Source organism: Ambystoma mexicanum, chromosome 6q (genome assembly GCF_040938575.1).
Source record: "Ambystoma mexicanum isolate Mex_15411 chromosome 6q, UKY_AmexF1_1, whole genome shotgun sequence".
Lineage (NCBI taxonomy): Eukaryota > Metazoa > Chordata > Amphibia > Caudata > Ambystomatidae > Ambystoma > Ambystoma mexicanum.
In genome coordinates, this window is record NC_090937.1 from 741,988,388 (window position 1) to 742,005,362 (window position 16,975).

General features: G+C 43.5%; 1 protein-coding gene across 5 annotated transcripts in view; it reads left to right on the forward strand.

Moving 5' to 3' along the window:
• Positions 1–16,975, forward strand: part of DCLK2 (doublecortin like kinase 2) — a 780,084-nt gene that overhangs the window by 66,950 nt on the left and 696,159 nt on the right. For all 5 annotated transcript variants that reach the window (XR_011282260.1, XM_069631258.1, XM_069631257.1 and 2 more), the window contains exon 2: positions 1,082–1,416. Coding sequence is in view for 4 of the 5 variants with exons in the window: in XM_069631258.1 (XP_069487359.1) it covers positions 1,082–1,416 (335 nt within the window). In the remaining variant the exon portion in view is untranslated. The remainder of the gene's footprint in view (positions 1–1,081; positions 1,417–16,975) is intronic.

Here is a 16,975-nt window from a genome sequence, read left to right on the forward strand (position 1 = left end):
ATCACGCACCTATTAGTGGTGGCTCAGATTACAATAGCTGGCAATTGGAAGTCGCTTACCACCCCTGATGTCCAGGAATGGTTTTCACCAATTTGGTTTACGGCAGCGATGGATAAAAATGCAGCCATCATGGGAAATGAGATGCCAACATTTTTTAGATACAAGAAGACCAGTTATACAATTTGTTGAGCAAAATTATTATCCAGTTATACACCATAGACCCCAAGATTTGAAAACATTTGTCCTTCATTTGACGTTCAAAGCTAATACATGCCTGGAATCCTTTAATCACAGTTGAGATTCTTTCTGTTCTGATTTCGTTTTACAATTACAATTTGAAATGTTAGCTCTGACAACCCTGATCCTTTGTTCAAAGCATTTCTCAATAGTTTGTAAAGCAAAACAAAAAATTGCTATACCAGCTTTGGACCTTTACCCCACGTAATGCAAGAAAAACGTTTATGGGATCATTTAAGCCCAGCCCTATCCTAAGCAGTGCAAGAACCCCCAGTGTTTGTGTACACTGGTTGGTCCTTACTTTCTAGAATGCTCCAGATATTTCCACCACAGTATACGATTTTCCCTGTATTTTCTGAGCTTCCATCTGCATCTTCAATGTAAATATTAGTTTGAGGATAGTATGCACTATAGCACACTCTACAGTCCAAATCAAATGTATGCGAATTGTGTATATATGAACACATTTGGAAATGCATTTCGATAGTGTATTCTCTGGTTGCTAATTTACAAAACGTGTCTCAAATTGATTTGGATTTAGTCTATTGGTTACAGTGAGTCCGGACAGGTTAGGACCTCACCAAATGATTACACCCTGCATTTTCCTCTTTTTCTTTACACAAAAATAGTTTTAAAACCTGGTATGCTTATGACGTGAGCGCAAGGAGGATTAGCCCATAGAAACCTGTGTGTTGTGTTGTATGGCAATTGTACGTCTGAAAGTATTTTGTTAAAAATGTAATGTATGGGTGAAAATAACATTGTGCCCATAGCATTCATGTCCATGAGGAACACATCTCAATGCGTGGTAAATGGCATTCAAATTGTCTTTCTCTTTATTCAGGTGAAAGCTATGTGTGTGCGTCAAATGAACCATTCCGAAAAGTCGACTACAACAAGAACGTCAACCCCAACTGGTCTGTGAATGTGAAGACTGGATCGGCCCGCTCCCTGTCTTCCCTGACCGCCTTGAAAAATGAAATGAAAGAAGGGAAAGATTTCATCAAACCCAAGCTGGTGACTGTGATCCGCAGTGGTGTGAAACCCAGGAAAGCCGTGCGGATCCTCTTGAACAAAAAGACTGCGCATTCCTTTGAGCAGGTTTTGACCGATATCACGGACGCCATCAAGCTGGACTCGGGTGTTGTCAAGAGGCTGAGTACTCTGGATGGGAAGCAGGTAAGATGGCTGTTCTCTTACCTCTTAGTCCTGCAGTGTTCTAAATGTGTGCTCTTTATGCTAATTGTAGCTTACCTTTTCAAGCTGTTTTGTCCCATATCCGTTGTTGACAGGCCCTCATGTAAAATACTCTTACGTCTAAAATGTTTTGGATATGGTAATTTTAGCTTTAAAGTCTTGCACCTGCTGGAGATGGGAGGCTGCTTACAACGTGTCTATACGTTTCCCGGTAACCAGTGTGTTCAAAGATTTCAGTTCAGCAACGAAAGGGCCATTATGTGTTTGTCTTTGGTATGCGTCTGCAAACAAATGCTCATGTTTTAATATTCCTATACAGAGTCGGCTGTAATGGTAGGGCCGTGGCAGCAGAAAGTGGCAACCTGATGTTGTAGCGACCTTCTACTGCATACCTTGGAGCCAAGGGGAAGAGTTCTGTACTGCCGCCATATTCTGAAGTTGGTGTTGTTGGCCCACAACTCTGCCCTGTCCATGCCAACGAAATGAGCGTGATTTGTATCTTGTGGGGTTTTGCAGGTTAACCATGCATGTATGATGAAATGAAGAAGGTAGCATCAATGTGTTTATACAAAACGGAGGATGCTATTCACTGTTTCTTTCCCCCTGAAATGTTAAGCAAAAGTATGAAGGAAAGTTGTCCATCTTGGTAGGGCTCTGTAACCTGTGGACTAGACGATGTGGAAAGCCATGGGTATTTTAATATATTGATGGTGGTTGTCTGCTGTGTTCCAATGGCTCAAATTTTAAAGTAAGTCTTAGCAGTGCACTGTGGTGGCGTGAGTTATGGTTGCTTAGCTTACCATAACTGGCGAATTTCAGGGGGTTTTCGGTTTTACTTGGAACCATAACGTCCCTTTAACAACGTTTTTTCACTGAATTTCATAGGTTTTTAGTAGCGCAACTTAACCATTACGTCCTTGTAACAAAGTTTTTTCATTGAATGTCATAGGTTTTTATAAGTGCAACTTAACCATAATGTCTACGAACATCTGACTTCATTGCAGACCTTCCGGAGAGTGCCAGATGACCATATGCTGGCGCGCACCATGTTGAACCCGTACACACTTCAGAATAAGATCTGTGCCTCATGGACAGTTTGGAACTGCATTTTCTACTGATCTAGGAACTTTCAACTTCAACATTTCCCTTGCACAGCTCCAAAACCTATTCCTACTCCTCCATTAACCATCTAGTACACAGTACATACTTTTAGCAAAACTGCTATTTATCTTAACATGCCGTCCGCTAAGGCCATCCCTTCTCCCCAAGAGACACCACCACTGCTGTAATCAAGGAGCATGAGAAACACTGCCCCCTACCTTAGAAATAACACACGCGCAACATTTTACCCTGTCCACCTGCCCCTCCATATTAGTGTTTGGTGCCTCTTCCCTCGTTTCCCTCCCCACCTTTCATTCTAAGCTCTCCTGCCAAAATAAATCCATCCAAAAACAAAATAAAGGTTACTTTACGAACCACCTTTCACAGTTAACAAATAGAACTAAAAAAAAACAGACTCCATCTACTTTATATTTCTCAGTAAAATACGACGACTCAATAAAGTTTTCCAACATTTCCATTTGCATTTTGTGTTATACTAATAGCAATATTGGGGCGTTCATCCTCCGTTCCAGGGACTGGAACGGTGGATACTGGTGCAGCAGCCCAAGCAAAGTGCGGGCGGATAACAAGGTCTCTGGATCATTATCCCCCTCATTCCAGCCCCTGAAATGGGGGATGAAGGCCATTAGCCTGTGGCGTCCCGGTTTAGGAAAGAAAATCCTTTTCCAAGATGCCCACCAAGGAAAGGGAAGGTTCCATACAGTTGCTTTCCATGGCAGCCTGCAGAAGGCAAAAAGAAAACCCTATGACCATATTACCACGAGCACATTTTTCTTCCCTTACAAATCTATCCTAATTTCAAATAACTTTACCACAAAGCCAGTCCCAGGTGGACATGGCCACTTTAATCCTATGTTTTGTCCCTTCTGGTCATGGCCATTAGCCAGATTGTCCGAATCATGACCTTATTCCATGACCTGGACATTCTAGCCACTGCCCATGCCCACAGGCTACCCCTCAGTCACTAAAGCTATAACGCTATTTATTTTAACTACATTATGACACGTGTCAAATGAGAAAACACTGCCACATTTGCAAAACCATGCTTGTAGATCCTTGCCAATGCGCCTTACGCAAGTTTCGTAGCCAAACGCGCCCATAATCACCTACGTGACGCAGAACCCAAAATCAACCCACATCGACTCACAACACAGCACATCCCAATTCGGAATATTAAACCGTACTTTAAAAGAAAACAACACTGTACAATTTGTAAAGTACTTTTATTTGGCAATAAATGCTCCGAGAACATCCGACTATTGCCATATTCAATCAAATTGCAAATGTGTTTCTTCGCTCGCGATCCAAAATGTTTATCGTTAGGCACGCGTTGTTGTTTTTGCGTACACAAGGTGTTGGTTTTCGGTAAAAGAATCGCTTGGGTCGCACAGTGAATTCCAGTGCTTCTGCATTAACTTGGGGCTAGACCACCGTAAAGGATGTTATGTTGCTCCTAAACGCTAGTACAGCGTAAGGGCAAATGGGCCCTTGGCGATCGTCCCAAAAAAGAGTCACTGTGATCCAGTTGTTCACAACTATATTCAGCTGCCGGTTGAAAAACCTGTCAGTTGGCATCTGGAATCTGTCAATCACATAATGGCAGAATGTATCTGTTTCTAAAACATAACAGAAATGTGTCTCACTACCGATCTTTATTACAATTTATCTATTGACTTATTAATTCGGCATAGAGTTTAAACTAACGATTAGCAAAGACATGAAACCATCTCGACAGAGAGAAAACAACGTAGAAAGTGGTACACAATTCGAGATGGTCATACATGACATTTTAATGAAATATTAGCGTTGAACCTGGGGGAACCGAGTGGTGGTCTACATGTACCTCGATGCTGGACTCCCCATTAGCACGTTAAAAAGACCACTACACACAAAGGTTGTACTTGCATTTCATTGCAATAAGCCACACAGAACAAATGAATAGAATGTAACCCAGAAATGTTCAGATAATAAGTTAATGCTCGTTCCGGTAGGCAATCGTCGAAAAAATCAAACTTACATCATATTCACCATATCCATTCTCTTGGCGTAACTCAGACCGTAACGCTCACTGCGTTCGCACCAACGATTCTTCATAAAATGAATTTGCATGCTCCTTACCCACTTTTGGAATGCATAACCTTATCATTATTACAAACCTCCTTTCGTTCAATTCCTTTCGTAATGGTCCCTTTCTCTCAAGGTCAAAAAACAATTGAACCTTATACTGTGTGAGCTTCCTTAGCTCACAAGCAAAATTTCAAAGCTGGTGACCTTCACTCACAATCAAAATACATTCTTACTTTGCAACAACTTGCCTCACCGCATCCATGAGAGCTGTTATTCTGATCCACGTCCATCAGGCACTGAAGGTGGCTGCCTGAGGTGCCAGGTTCTAGGGGGCGCCAGTCTGACTGCATTATTATTTTAATTACATTTTAACACAGACACATTAGCCTTTTATTTGCTGCGCTCTGGGTGTAGCACCAGCACATCAATTTATAAACATCAACCATTTTAATTAAGAGTGTAAAATAACCTGAGGTTGCTTCCATTTAATATTAATAAATATTGGGCAACCAATATAAACAATATAGAGGAACAGGCATTCGGAATGTAGTATCACTCCGTAATACCACAAGGTAAGGTTGGGGTTGCAGACTGCAGAAGCAACAATCTATGTTTACAAGTCCACAATTCCATGATTATACATCTCCATCCTTTGAATGCCAAAATGCAATCTTTCACCTGTACTTTAGGCACATATTGTAGAACACCTCCAAATGTACCGTGTGACTTTCGTGACAAGAAAACACCAGTTTTTTGCTTCTTGCAACCATATTCCATCCCATCCTTGTCACCCCTCACCTCCCCAGAGATTATTTGATAAATTTGACAAGTGCAATATTGTGTTCTTTTAATATGTTTTTACCGTGATGTCCGCAGACACCAAACATGGTTCCAAGATGGCGGGCGCATCGAAACAATCTGACGCACTTCACACTCTTCACCATCCAATCAGCGAACACGCCACATGTCCGCGGACATGACGTGAGCCAATTAGCCAATGAGTGTCCTGTCAGCGGAGCAAACAGGGAAGTGCTTCTGTCGCAAATTTGGTGAAAATCCATCCCACGGTTTGGGCTGTAGGCGTGCGCAAATCTTTTCCCCCATTCAGACTATGGGAAAAAAGAAATTTTGGGACCCCCCTATAAATGTACCCCCTCACCCTCCCCCCCCCCCCCCGGGACCAAACCTCACCAAACTTTGCAAAAGAATTCAGAGTGGGCCATATACTTTTTTGCAAGTTTGGTGAGGATTCGTCCAGGGAGAGCGAAGTTATAAACCGCCCAAAAAGTGCTCTTCCTATGGGATTAGCAACTTAACCATAACTACACAGCCACTACCGTGGCTGTGTAATATAAATGTGAGTAGGAAAGTCCATTTGAGCCAAGTCACACATCACAAAGCCACCTAGTAGCCATCGCTGGAAGTTCACCTCTGGTCCTGAGCCACAAGAGCAAGGCATTGTGGGTATGCAAATTAGCTCAAATGCAAACCCTTTTCTCCAGGAAATTGTCTTGGTCTAAGAGGGCAGTGCTACTTTATTTATAGCTTAATCAACCTAAAACAGACATTTGACAAAGACCATTTTCTTGAGAAAAATGTTTGCATTTGAGCTAATTTGTATACCCACACTGCCTTGCTATATGGCTCAGAACTAGAGGGGAACTTCCAGCGATGGATACCAGGTGGCATTGTGGAATATGTGACTTGTCTCAAATGGACTTTCCTACTTATATATATTATAATAATTTTGCAAACAGAATTGTACTTCTGCCGCCTCCCCGCACCCACAGACTTGACATTTTGGGAAAGATCTGTTAAAAAAATGTTAAAGTTATTAAGAAAGTTAAAGTTGTTTCGACCTAGTCCCCATTCGTTTGCCCAGAAAGAGGGGGGGAAAAAAGTCAAATGTTTGCTCAAAGTGCACAGCTAAAACCGCTGGACGGAATTGGACCAGGTAAGAAACCACTTGTGCACAAAGCATTGATTTGATTTCCAGTAGGTGTCCTGGTTTATTGCGTCCAGTAGTTTTGTTAATATTTGACAGGGACCCTCTTTCAAAATGTATAACTATACATCCTATGGTGCTTTGAAGCAAAGTGCCGTTCTAACTGCAGCTACCCAAAAACGCAAAGAAATGCCATTTAGGGGTGGAAAAATGAGGCAACCGCATCGGGATAGAGGTGGGTAGGAGGGAAGAGGGCACCATTTGAAATTGGGGAGTTGAAGAGGGCGTAGGGACCAAGTTTAGAGTAAAAACGTTTTCTCATAGCCATGGTTATTTGGTGGGATTATCGCTGTTATGAAAAAAAACGCGATTGGGGATGAGTGTTCCATGGGAACCGATGAGAGTTGGGGGGGGGGGGCATCGGAGAAGAACTAGGGAGGGAAAAATAAGTGAAGGGGACTGGGAGGAGAGTGGTCTTTTAGATAAATGAAAATGATCTGATCTATTGGATCGGGAAGAAGTTCTATTCTTAAACTGTGACTTTCCTGTCACCCCTGTACTGTATTGTAGCCGTGAACAATTCTTTACTTGAATATACTTCCCCATTTTTGGATCCGTTTTTTTATCCTTTTGTTAAAGGTTTGAATTCCTACATTAGGGGTGCTACTGACCTTTTAGAGAAAGTTCTTGCTGTCAACTGGTAATCGCATTTCATTTTATTATCTTTGCACTCAGTATCTCTTTACACTAGTATTCATCATGAATATGGTATTCAGGCGTGTATGCATTGCCTAGACTACAAATCAATTAGCTACAAACAATATAATGATATGCGTTTGACTATGCTTACTTTCTATTTAGAAAATGTTTTTCTTTTTGAAAATCACCATCATAGTTGAACCTGTGGCACAGCCATGGGCTCTTGCATGGGGCCGACATATGCTGATCTATAAATGGGGTGGTGGAACGAGACCATTGCCTGGGCAGATCGCTATGACAAGTATGTTGACCATATTGTCCAGTGGTGCAGTTTTATTTTTGATCTGGAATGGTCCTGTAATGCTGCGTGAAGAATAAATACATAATTTGAACACTAATAATTTGAATCTCAAGTTGACTATGTCTATCAGCTATGACAAATTGATTTTCTTGGATGTTAGAATTCAGATTATTAATAATTGACGTACTTATTTAGGAAACCTACTTCTTCAAATTCTGTACTTCATGCTAAAAGCCATCCTCCTAAACCCTTAAAGAACAATATTCCATTTGGAGAATTCCTGCAAGCAAAACGTAATTGCTCATGTGATCAAGACTTTGTGATGGAATCAAAAAAAATTGGAGATCGTTTTTTAATGAGAGGCTATTTATTTAACACTATTGAATGGAAATCTTAATCGAGTTGACCCTTTGAAAAATCAAGAAAAGAAATCTGATCATTTTTCTTTGAGGTTCATCCCCAAATTCAGCAATGAAGCTGTATAGTTGAGATACATTTTATCTAAACATTGGGTGATGGTAAAAGTGATTCGGTATTGAATAATGTGCTCGGATTCCAATTGGCTTTAATCTTTGCAAAAACCGAATGGATTTTTGAAATGCCATAAATGTAAAATGTGCCTATTTGAAATAGTGACTGATCATTTTAAGCTTTGACGCTTTTGCCTGAACACGGTAGAAACACAATAGAGAGCTGAAATTGTGCCAGTTGGAATCTAAATTGATCATCAAATTTGACTCCTTGAAACCTAATGGTCTTAATAGTGATGAATAGTAATGCTTTTATACGAATAATTAGCAGAAATCCTCCCCTTTTGCTTTCTTTTATGAATGTCATCTGTAGATTGCTTCATGTAAACTTTGATAAATATTCTTTTTTTGCTTTGTCGATATTCCATTGTTATTGATTGAATTAGAATGTTCTATAATTGATTTTGTGTATGTATGTATCCACTGTGGATTGTTCCATGAAAAAATTCTAATTCTGTGATTATTTGTTTTCAATTTGTTTGAGCCAATTTTTCGCATTTATATTTTTTTCCCATTGGAGTTTGTTATATGGACTTATTGTATATTAAGCTTTGCAACAGCTGCTTAACCTTTGGTCTTTTCTAACTTATTGAATTACTACATGATCATTGTATTCGAATTTTGTATTAATGTGGCACTTTAACCTATAAATCCGTTTTAAAATGTTATTTATATATGCCTTGTACTTCTTGGTTGGTTATCGTTTTTTCTTTATTTTCTTTTCTTCATATTCTTTTCAAATTTACTATTTGAATTTTTGCAAGTTTCCAAATGGCTGTAGTATTAGCACGTTGGCTATTTAGTATGTCTTTGCTTGCATTTGTTGTTACTAAAGCGGAAAGTTGAAGGTGCTTTCCTTCAAATAGTCCAAGCTTATGTTTTGCATCATAATTGCCTGAGTAAGTCCTGTTTGAGGACGGAACATGTGGCAAATATGGTTCTCCAGAGGTTTTTCTTCTCTGCCATCGGTCTGTAGCTTTTGTACCACTGAGAGTGTTCTTAATAAGTTCAAATTGTTGTTCTTGTTTGCACTTTAAAGCATGTGCCGGTGTGTTCTTTACCACGTTTCCTGATCTTTGGGTTCTGCAGGTTAAAGTGAGCTATATAGGCCACCTGAAAAATGAATTGCTAGTGACTTTTGACTCACATGACCGATTTGGCTGAAATTATCCTAGGCCCGCCCACCCCTCTACAGGACAGATTAACACCAAATTTGCAAAAGCACACTTTCAAAACCAGGCCACTGCTCCTAGTGCAATTTTTATTTTAAAACAAATATTTATTTGACTTTCAAACAGAGGATAAGGTTAACAGTTAACAGGAAGAAAAATATATCAATGGCAGAACACATTTCATGCTTATGTATTCTAAACCAGGAGACAGTTTAGGGGAGTCTTACATACAGGCAAATCACTAGAGTCAAGCTCATCAAGTAAGAGGCCCAGACAAGGGAATAAGGATCCAGTTAAAGTGGTTACAGAGCAAGTCACAGCAGGGCACCGTTGCCTATAGGTAGCCGTGCACCCATCTTGTAATAGTGAAAACATATTTCCACTGTTAAGCAATCGACAGTAGTCATCAAAGGGGTCCCAGGTCCAGCTCTATTTGATTAGAGTATCAGAGAGGATGGCAGTGATCTTTTCCTGTGTGTGTGTGTGTGTATATATATATATATATATATATATATATATACACACACACATATTTTTAGGCCCACCACATATGTAGTGAGGGGGGGCACCCCCCTTTTTCCAATTGTTGGGTAATGGTGAGCTTAGCTGTCGTTTAGCATGTGATAAGAAAATAGAATGTGGGTCATCAATGCTTAAAGTCTTGCTCATCCATGTCACCCAGTAGGACTAACACGGGTTTCTAGGGTGAGCTGATTGATAGCTGCCCAGAAGGGTTTCATTACTTGGCCTTGCCACCATATATGGGCCATGGTGCCAATCCCTGCACAGCCCCTCTAACGGTATATCTGAGTACATTTTGTGTAGCTTGTCAGGCGTGAGATGCCAGCAGTAGAGGATTTTATAGGAGTTCTCCATAATTGATGTACATATGGATGTTTTAGAAGCCCTTTTCGATGTAGTTTACCAGGATGTGAGTGGAATTGTAAGCCCCAATTCATTCTCTCATTTTCCCAGGTAACTCATTGCTTCCCTCTGCCTTTCCGCCTATTCATATTTTATATAAGTTTGCGATTTTGCGGCAGGAGATATTGAATGAGATACAAATGCCGTCGAGAACCGTTTTTCCCCCTTTTCTAGTCTCAGGGTGAGATGACCAATGTCTTAGTTGTGTATACCGATATTGCTCCGAATCGGGCAATGTGAATGTTTTACACTGTTCAAACATGAGGGGTGCGCTTTCTTTATCTAGTTGGTCCAGCTTGAGCGGACCGATCTCCCCCCACCTAGTAAAACTGTTAGTTCCCATTCCCGACCTGAATTTTGTGTCATGGAAAATTGGTGTCAGAGGAGGGATGAGTGGTGAGTTTATATTTGCACACCGCCATATCCCAATAGAACATGGTGGAGGGCTGAAGTGTGTCTCGTCGGTGCCAGCTAGCGGGCAGTAGTCATGGCAAAGAAGCGCATGGGATGTCTGTTCACCTCAAATTATTTCCATGTTTTGTGTAGGTGAGTGTCTGTAAAATAGAGTAGCGCTGAAAGTCGCGCTGCAAGCAAATGGGTGTGCCCATTGGGCATCGCTATTCCTCCTTGTTGCTTTGAGCGAGTTACAAGTTGCCTTGAGAGGCGAGGTGGTTTCCCTTGCCAGATGAAGTCCCAGATTCTAGATTGTGGTGTCTTAAGGGTACGAGTTGGGATCAAAACTGGAAGGGCCGGAAAGACGTATAGCAGTTGCGGAAGCAGGTTCATCTTGACCGCTAGACACCTACCAAACCATGACATCTTCCATTGGGCCTGTAACTATGGGCTCTGGGGCATTACCTGAAGTGGTAATGCCCCCCCCAGCTCGAGGCTTATTGCTTAAGTAGTCGCAAGTCTCAGTGAGACCACTGTGCAGTGTCCATCCCAAGTGTGCGTATATGTACAAGGATAGTCCATGGTATGTGGCCCAGATGGACGAGCAATCAATGGGGCCAGCAGCCAGGCAAATCACTCGGAGGTTCATGGAATCTAAGCCTGTACAAGACCTTGAAGAGAAACGGATGTAAAGCTAGTGAGAAAGAAAGGGCAATAGAAACTGGGACGGAGGAAGAAATAAATCTTCATTTCCTTCGTGATATCTTGCTCTATAGTTTACAGGGGATTCACTATCTGGAATATTGAGCCACAAAATAAACAGTTAAAGCTACCCCCAACTTTGCATCTTAATTCTTTCCTTTTGTTGCCTCATAATTTAGTGGTCCCTGTTCCTTCTGAGCCTTTACCGTCTAACCAATGCTTTATCCATCAATAGAGTTATTGCCGCAAAGGAGTGGGCAGCTTGCATTTTATTTCCGCAGTGTTGCTGGAGCACTGGATTTATTTGCTGCACAGACCCACCCGGGGCAAATTCATCATCCACAGTGCGTGCGTTTAGCACATGGTTGCAAAGCAGAATACATATTTTTCACTGAGATGGGACGGGGAATGCAGAGTAAAACAGCAGCAGACGTGCCAGGTCAATAATGAATGGACGTGTTTTATCCGACCTTGACAATCTGCTCAAAACTGGGTGTTACCGGTCTATCAGTTGGCACTTTGTAAAAACGGGGTCTCTGCTGCCCTGGAAGCCCTTTGGGCGTTGTGTATTGGATTACAGTTTGTGGGGCTGACTTTGACATTCTTAGCAGTGATGCAGCCACGGGGGCTTTTTGGGGGTTCACCCCAGTGCCAGGTCTGAAGTGCTTTGTCTGGTCTGAAGGTGTGGTGTGCTTAGGGACTCAGCCCAGCGCTAACGAGGCTTCATGCTGGTTTCTCTAATTTACAGCCATATTTCATAATACTGAGTGCACAAGTCGCGTCAGACATGGAACACAGTTGGATCTCTTGGGTTGTCAAACTGTGATATGCCATAATCGCCAAAAATGAAACCACTGAAGTTCTCGGTCTTGTGTGAGCAAGCCGTCCAGTCCGGATTCCCTTTAATATTTAAATTCCGGCTCCTACGCACTTCTACAGGCATAAGGTATCAGTACGATAATGCAAAGCAAAGAAGCAAGCAAGTCAGGTTGAATCACCGATCCTGAGCTCGTGTGGGGAGGGGTCTATCTCTGCTTCACACCCGCCATATAGAATAAGTAGTAGTGGGAAGAAGGTGGCGCTCCAGTAACCAACACCACTTTGCATTTGAGGATTTATACGACCTAATGTATGGTAAAAGCCAAACAAGTCCCAGAATGCAGACCGCTGTTGACTGGGGCTATTTCTATGCCACGGGTCCCTTAAGAGAAATGTAACGCCTCGGAGTTCATCCTTCAAGCCATTTCACGTCGAGCATGGGGTACCCCCACCAGCCCCCCTGACAATTCGCTGCTGGAAATCCTGTGTTTCTAAATGGGGAAATTGAATGCCAATTTAAGAACAAAAAGGCAGAACATCTTAAATCTGTGAATGACAAACATGGGTGTTCTGGTTCTGCATGTTTTGTTGAAATTAAGGTAAGCTGTTTGATGATAAAAGTGGACAGCAGTTTGTCAGGGTTTTATGATGTGATTGAAAAGTTTTCATCAACTTTTTTTATTATGTTATTTATTTTACTGATCGATTTTGCTGCAACTATATGCAGATGGACACCATGAGCCTCCACCCCTTAACAGTCAGACATTAATTATTTGACTAAACTCACCCCCCAGACATATTTGGGGCAAAATTCATTATATAAAATTGGATGAATTCTTCTTTGATAAAAATTTCTGCGGCCAAAACTCCCTATCCCGTTTGTCAGCATTACTAGCACTAAACCTTAAGATGCTCTTAATTGAGAGTTATGTTGCATGCAGATGCTATTGGGTGGCTAAACAATCCAAGGTGAAAGCTCTGCCCTGAATTTTTAGTTTGGAAATCTCTAAATTACGTGCCAGAGGTTTCTGGCTAAAAACCGGTTAGACTGGGATCTGCCTTTCAGATGATCACCCGCGAACATGGGGATGTGATCTGGTAGATTACTGCTTGTAGAAAGTAAGCCTTTTGCAGGTGTTTATTGCCAGAATTTGTTTTCTTCATAAACCGGTCATGGCTCGCAAGTCTCAAGTCTCTGCATTTCATTAATGGCTGTTATCAACTGATAGTTGTAATGTATTGGATTTGTCTCCAATGGCTGAAACACAGTACCTACCCTATCAAGATTAAACCTGCGACCTAGAGAGCACCTACATTTGTGTAGCAGGACCTCGACCCGCTGAGCTGTTAACATCCTATTGGCTGTTGCATAGATCTGGACATACTGCACTTGAGAACCATTGATTGATATGTGGAAGTATGCCTTTTTCTTCTTCATGGAGCAGGTCCACTTCCCAAATAGTGACGCAGGGTAAATCTGTGGTGGTCACTGTGAGGAATTCAACCATCCGCACGAGGAGTGTGCGGTCGCCTGGGCTTTTTGGTTTTTATTTTTTTAATTTTTTTTAAATAATGAGAATGATTGATGGGAGATCAACCTCCAAGAACAGTGTGCGGCCATTCCGCACACAGTCCATCTGCTTCCTGCACAAAATGCATAGACACATGTACTCTGGGAAGACACAGCCTAAAGGCGCTGCCTCCCTCTTCATATTCAGCTGTAATGTGACAGCCTCGGGTACATCAAAGCATCTCCTGAAGGGGGAAAGCACACCTTGCTCCAGCAATGAGCAGCCTAATTTAAATATCAAAGGCTCCATGGATTTGCATTGCATTCCTTTTGGCTACTCCGGCTGGTGGCAGTGCATACTAACAAGATAATTGAAGCAAGCCCAAAAGGGAGGCTTGGTTGCCGGCGGAGACAACAGGAAGGTGGGACTAACACCCCTTTGGAATGCGATGTGTCAACTTGAAGCTAGTTCCCACCTCACTGTATGAAAGGCAGTGAATGGCCTGTCTGGGTCCAGCACTTACCGCAGGTGTGCCTGCAAAGCAGACCCCTTTCAGGAGGATGAAGGATGTGAATTGGGAGAGACAGGAAGTCTGCTCCCAGCACATACTTCAAGGGAAGCCTGCACTTTAATCAAGAGTCACAGAGGGCTCAGTTAACCAGGGAGACACGTTGATCTACAACAGACAGGAAGATGGGTGGGACTCAGATATATGTTGTCACTGTAAAGACTGGTAGGGGGTGTCTGTACTTCCGCTGTCTCTATGGTAGAGGAGAGGCACAGAAGACCCCTGCCAAGATGCTCTATTACGCTAGCAATGGACGAGCAATCAAGGCCTAGCTTCTAAGGAGGTGATGCAGGCTGGTTCTTAAGTACAGTGTAGTCACCGAAACCCCACAAAGGAATGTCCACACACTATATTACTGAAAACACAGTCTTTATATAATTAATATTCAAAGGTATGTGCACGATCACAATAACGCACTTTGTACTTGGAAGTCAATAATGATAAATATATACAATTCTAAAGTGGTACCACCAATGTTATCAAATCTCATTAAAGTGCATCAACTGTTCGGTTAAAATGTCACACAGATTAATAACGAGGAAACCAGCAATAGAGATAGGAAGGAACGTAAGATGGTTGAAACAATAGGCAGAATGCTGGCCCTGTTACCTAGACACAGTTCTGTGTGGAGATTCCCCCCCCCCCCTGGGCAACATGTAAATAATGAAATAGCATCAGCCCATCCATATGTTCAATAGTCTCACTTCTTCCTATTAAGGTTTTACCCCCCCAATGTACCTGGTGGAGTAGAGTTCTTCGACGATGCGTCGACCGAACTTGGCGGTCGGTGTCGGGGAATCGACGGCCCTTCTTGAGTGCCCTCCCTTTAAGGCGGGAGTCACGGGTCGTCGAACGTCCGACGGTGAACAGTTGGAACTACGACAGGGAAGTGACAGCTTCATTCCTAGCGGTGCTCGTCGACGACAGAGCGTTGGCGTCCTGCAAGGAAGAGGCGTGCAGGGCTCCTCTGTGACGATAGTTCTGGACCGCAAAGAGATAATGAAGAACTGTGGCGCAGCAAGGGCGTCGAGTCGTCTGCGTCTCTGTGGTCCTTAGGTGCCGGGAAACCCACCGGTGGATGCTCCTCAGCGCATTGACGTTAGGGCCTTCTCCAGCGGGAGACAAGCGGATGACGATGCAGGCTAGAGAGTCCGATCAATTGAAGTTCTTAGGCAAACGGGAGCACGGCGGCTCCGGTCGGCGACAGCGGTCGTCGACAGTGGCAGACAACAGTCCGAGTGCTTCTCCTTGGAGTTCCGCAGCAGTCCCCGTGTCGGGTCGGCAGCCTGTCGAAGGTCTGTCTACCAGGGAGCGTTGGCAAAGATCAGCTGTGCCCGATGGTCCCTCGTAGCTCGGGAAGAGGGCGCCTTACCAGGTCCTCTCTGGGTCAGTCCTTGGAGGCACAACAGCTTTCAGATTGTTAAGGAGAGCAACAGCAATTCTTCTCGTCCAGCAGGGCTTCAAGGTCAAGCGTCAGTTACTCCAGTTACTCGTCGTAGTGGACTTCAGCTACTGAACACGATTCCTAGCAGTGAGAGGTCCCCAGATATACTGTTGATCTCCCATTCATTCCGCTGGGTCACACTCAAGCATCCAATCACGACTACGGGCATTCATGCAGGCAGGCAGCCAATCAGGCACACAAGGTATTCAGGCCATTCACTTCTCTCCAGACACTCACAAAAAATTATGTGTATTGGGACAAGTACCGAGCCATTCAACACTCCAAGCCGCATTCATAACGGTTTCGGCCAGGGTTGTCTGTCATTCTGTCAACCACCAGATACTAGACACCCACAACACAGAATGCATATTCGTCACACACTCTATTCACCCAGGTCCCACCCACAGGAGGTACCCACAACATACATCACGAGGAAGGCTCCAGCTAGTCAGGGCTTCCCAGGACTTTGGGAAAACAAGGTAATGCGTAATAGAAAGCAAGAGGCCATAGGGGCCATCTTGTTTTCCATCAGGAATCAACTGATCCCAATGGCAGGGCCCGGGTATCCCAAAATGGAGGATACTCCGCGCACCTGTCGAATTCAGCATGAAGCTGCCACCAGCCCATACCCTGCTCTGTGGGCCACCCACAGGTGCCCAAAAACATACACTAGGGGCACAGGGCTGTACCCCCACCCATGGGTGCCATAAGGGTATCCCACGGGTCCGTTCACCAAACCAAAAGAGAGAGAGCTGCACCGCCAGGAGTCCCACATGAACTCCTGCGCGGAAAACACGACACAACACACGATAAAAAGCAGTAAAGGACAAGGATACGGAGGCCCTGTTCCTCTGATGCATTTCCAGCATCACAGTCACCCCTTGTCTGTCCTGTTGCAGAGCACCCTGGTCCTTATCTCATGCGTAACAGAAGATTGTTGGTGGGGATTCAGGATTTGTTCATTACGACAGGCTTAGCCTGCATCAATCACTGGGGCCCTTTTGGCTTTAACAGAGCCCTGAACCCCTCACTTAGCATATCATCTGAAGACTTTGAAAGGAGTAAGAAGGACTCATTTGGACCAGAGCTGAAGGTGTAGTCTACCTTACATCTTCCGCCAGTGAAGGACGGCCAGAAGAAGGTACCAGACTCAGAGGCCCTGTCCAGCTCCCGAACCGGTACCCAGCCAGCACACAGCGTTCCCTGCTAGGTTCTGCCAACAAGCTTCCTAGTTGAGAAGTGCTGAAGAGTCTCTGGACAAAGGACCAGTCTCGTGCTTGGAATCGCCCTCCTGAGCTTTGGGCCGTCCGCCTTGAAAGGACGTGAGCCCTGTGAAGAAGTTAG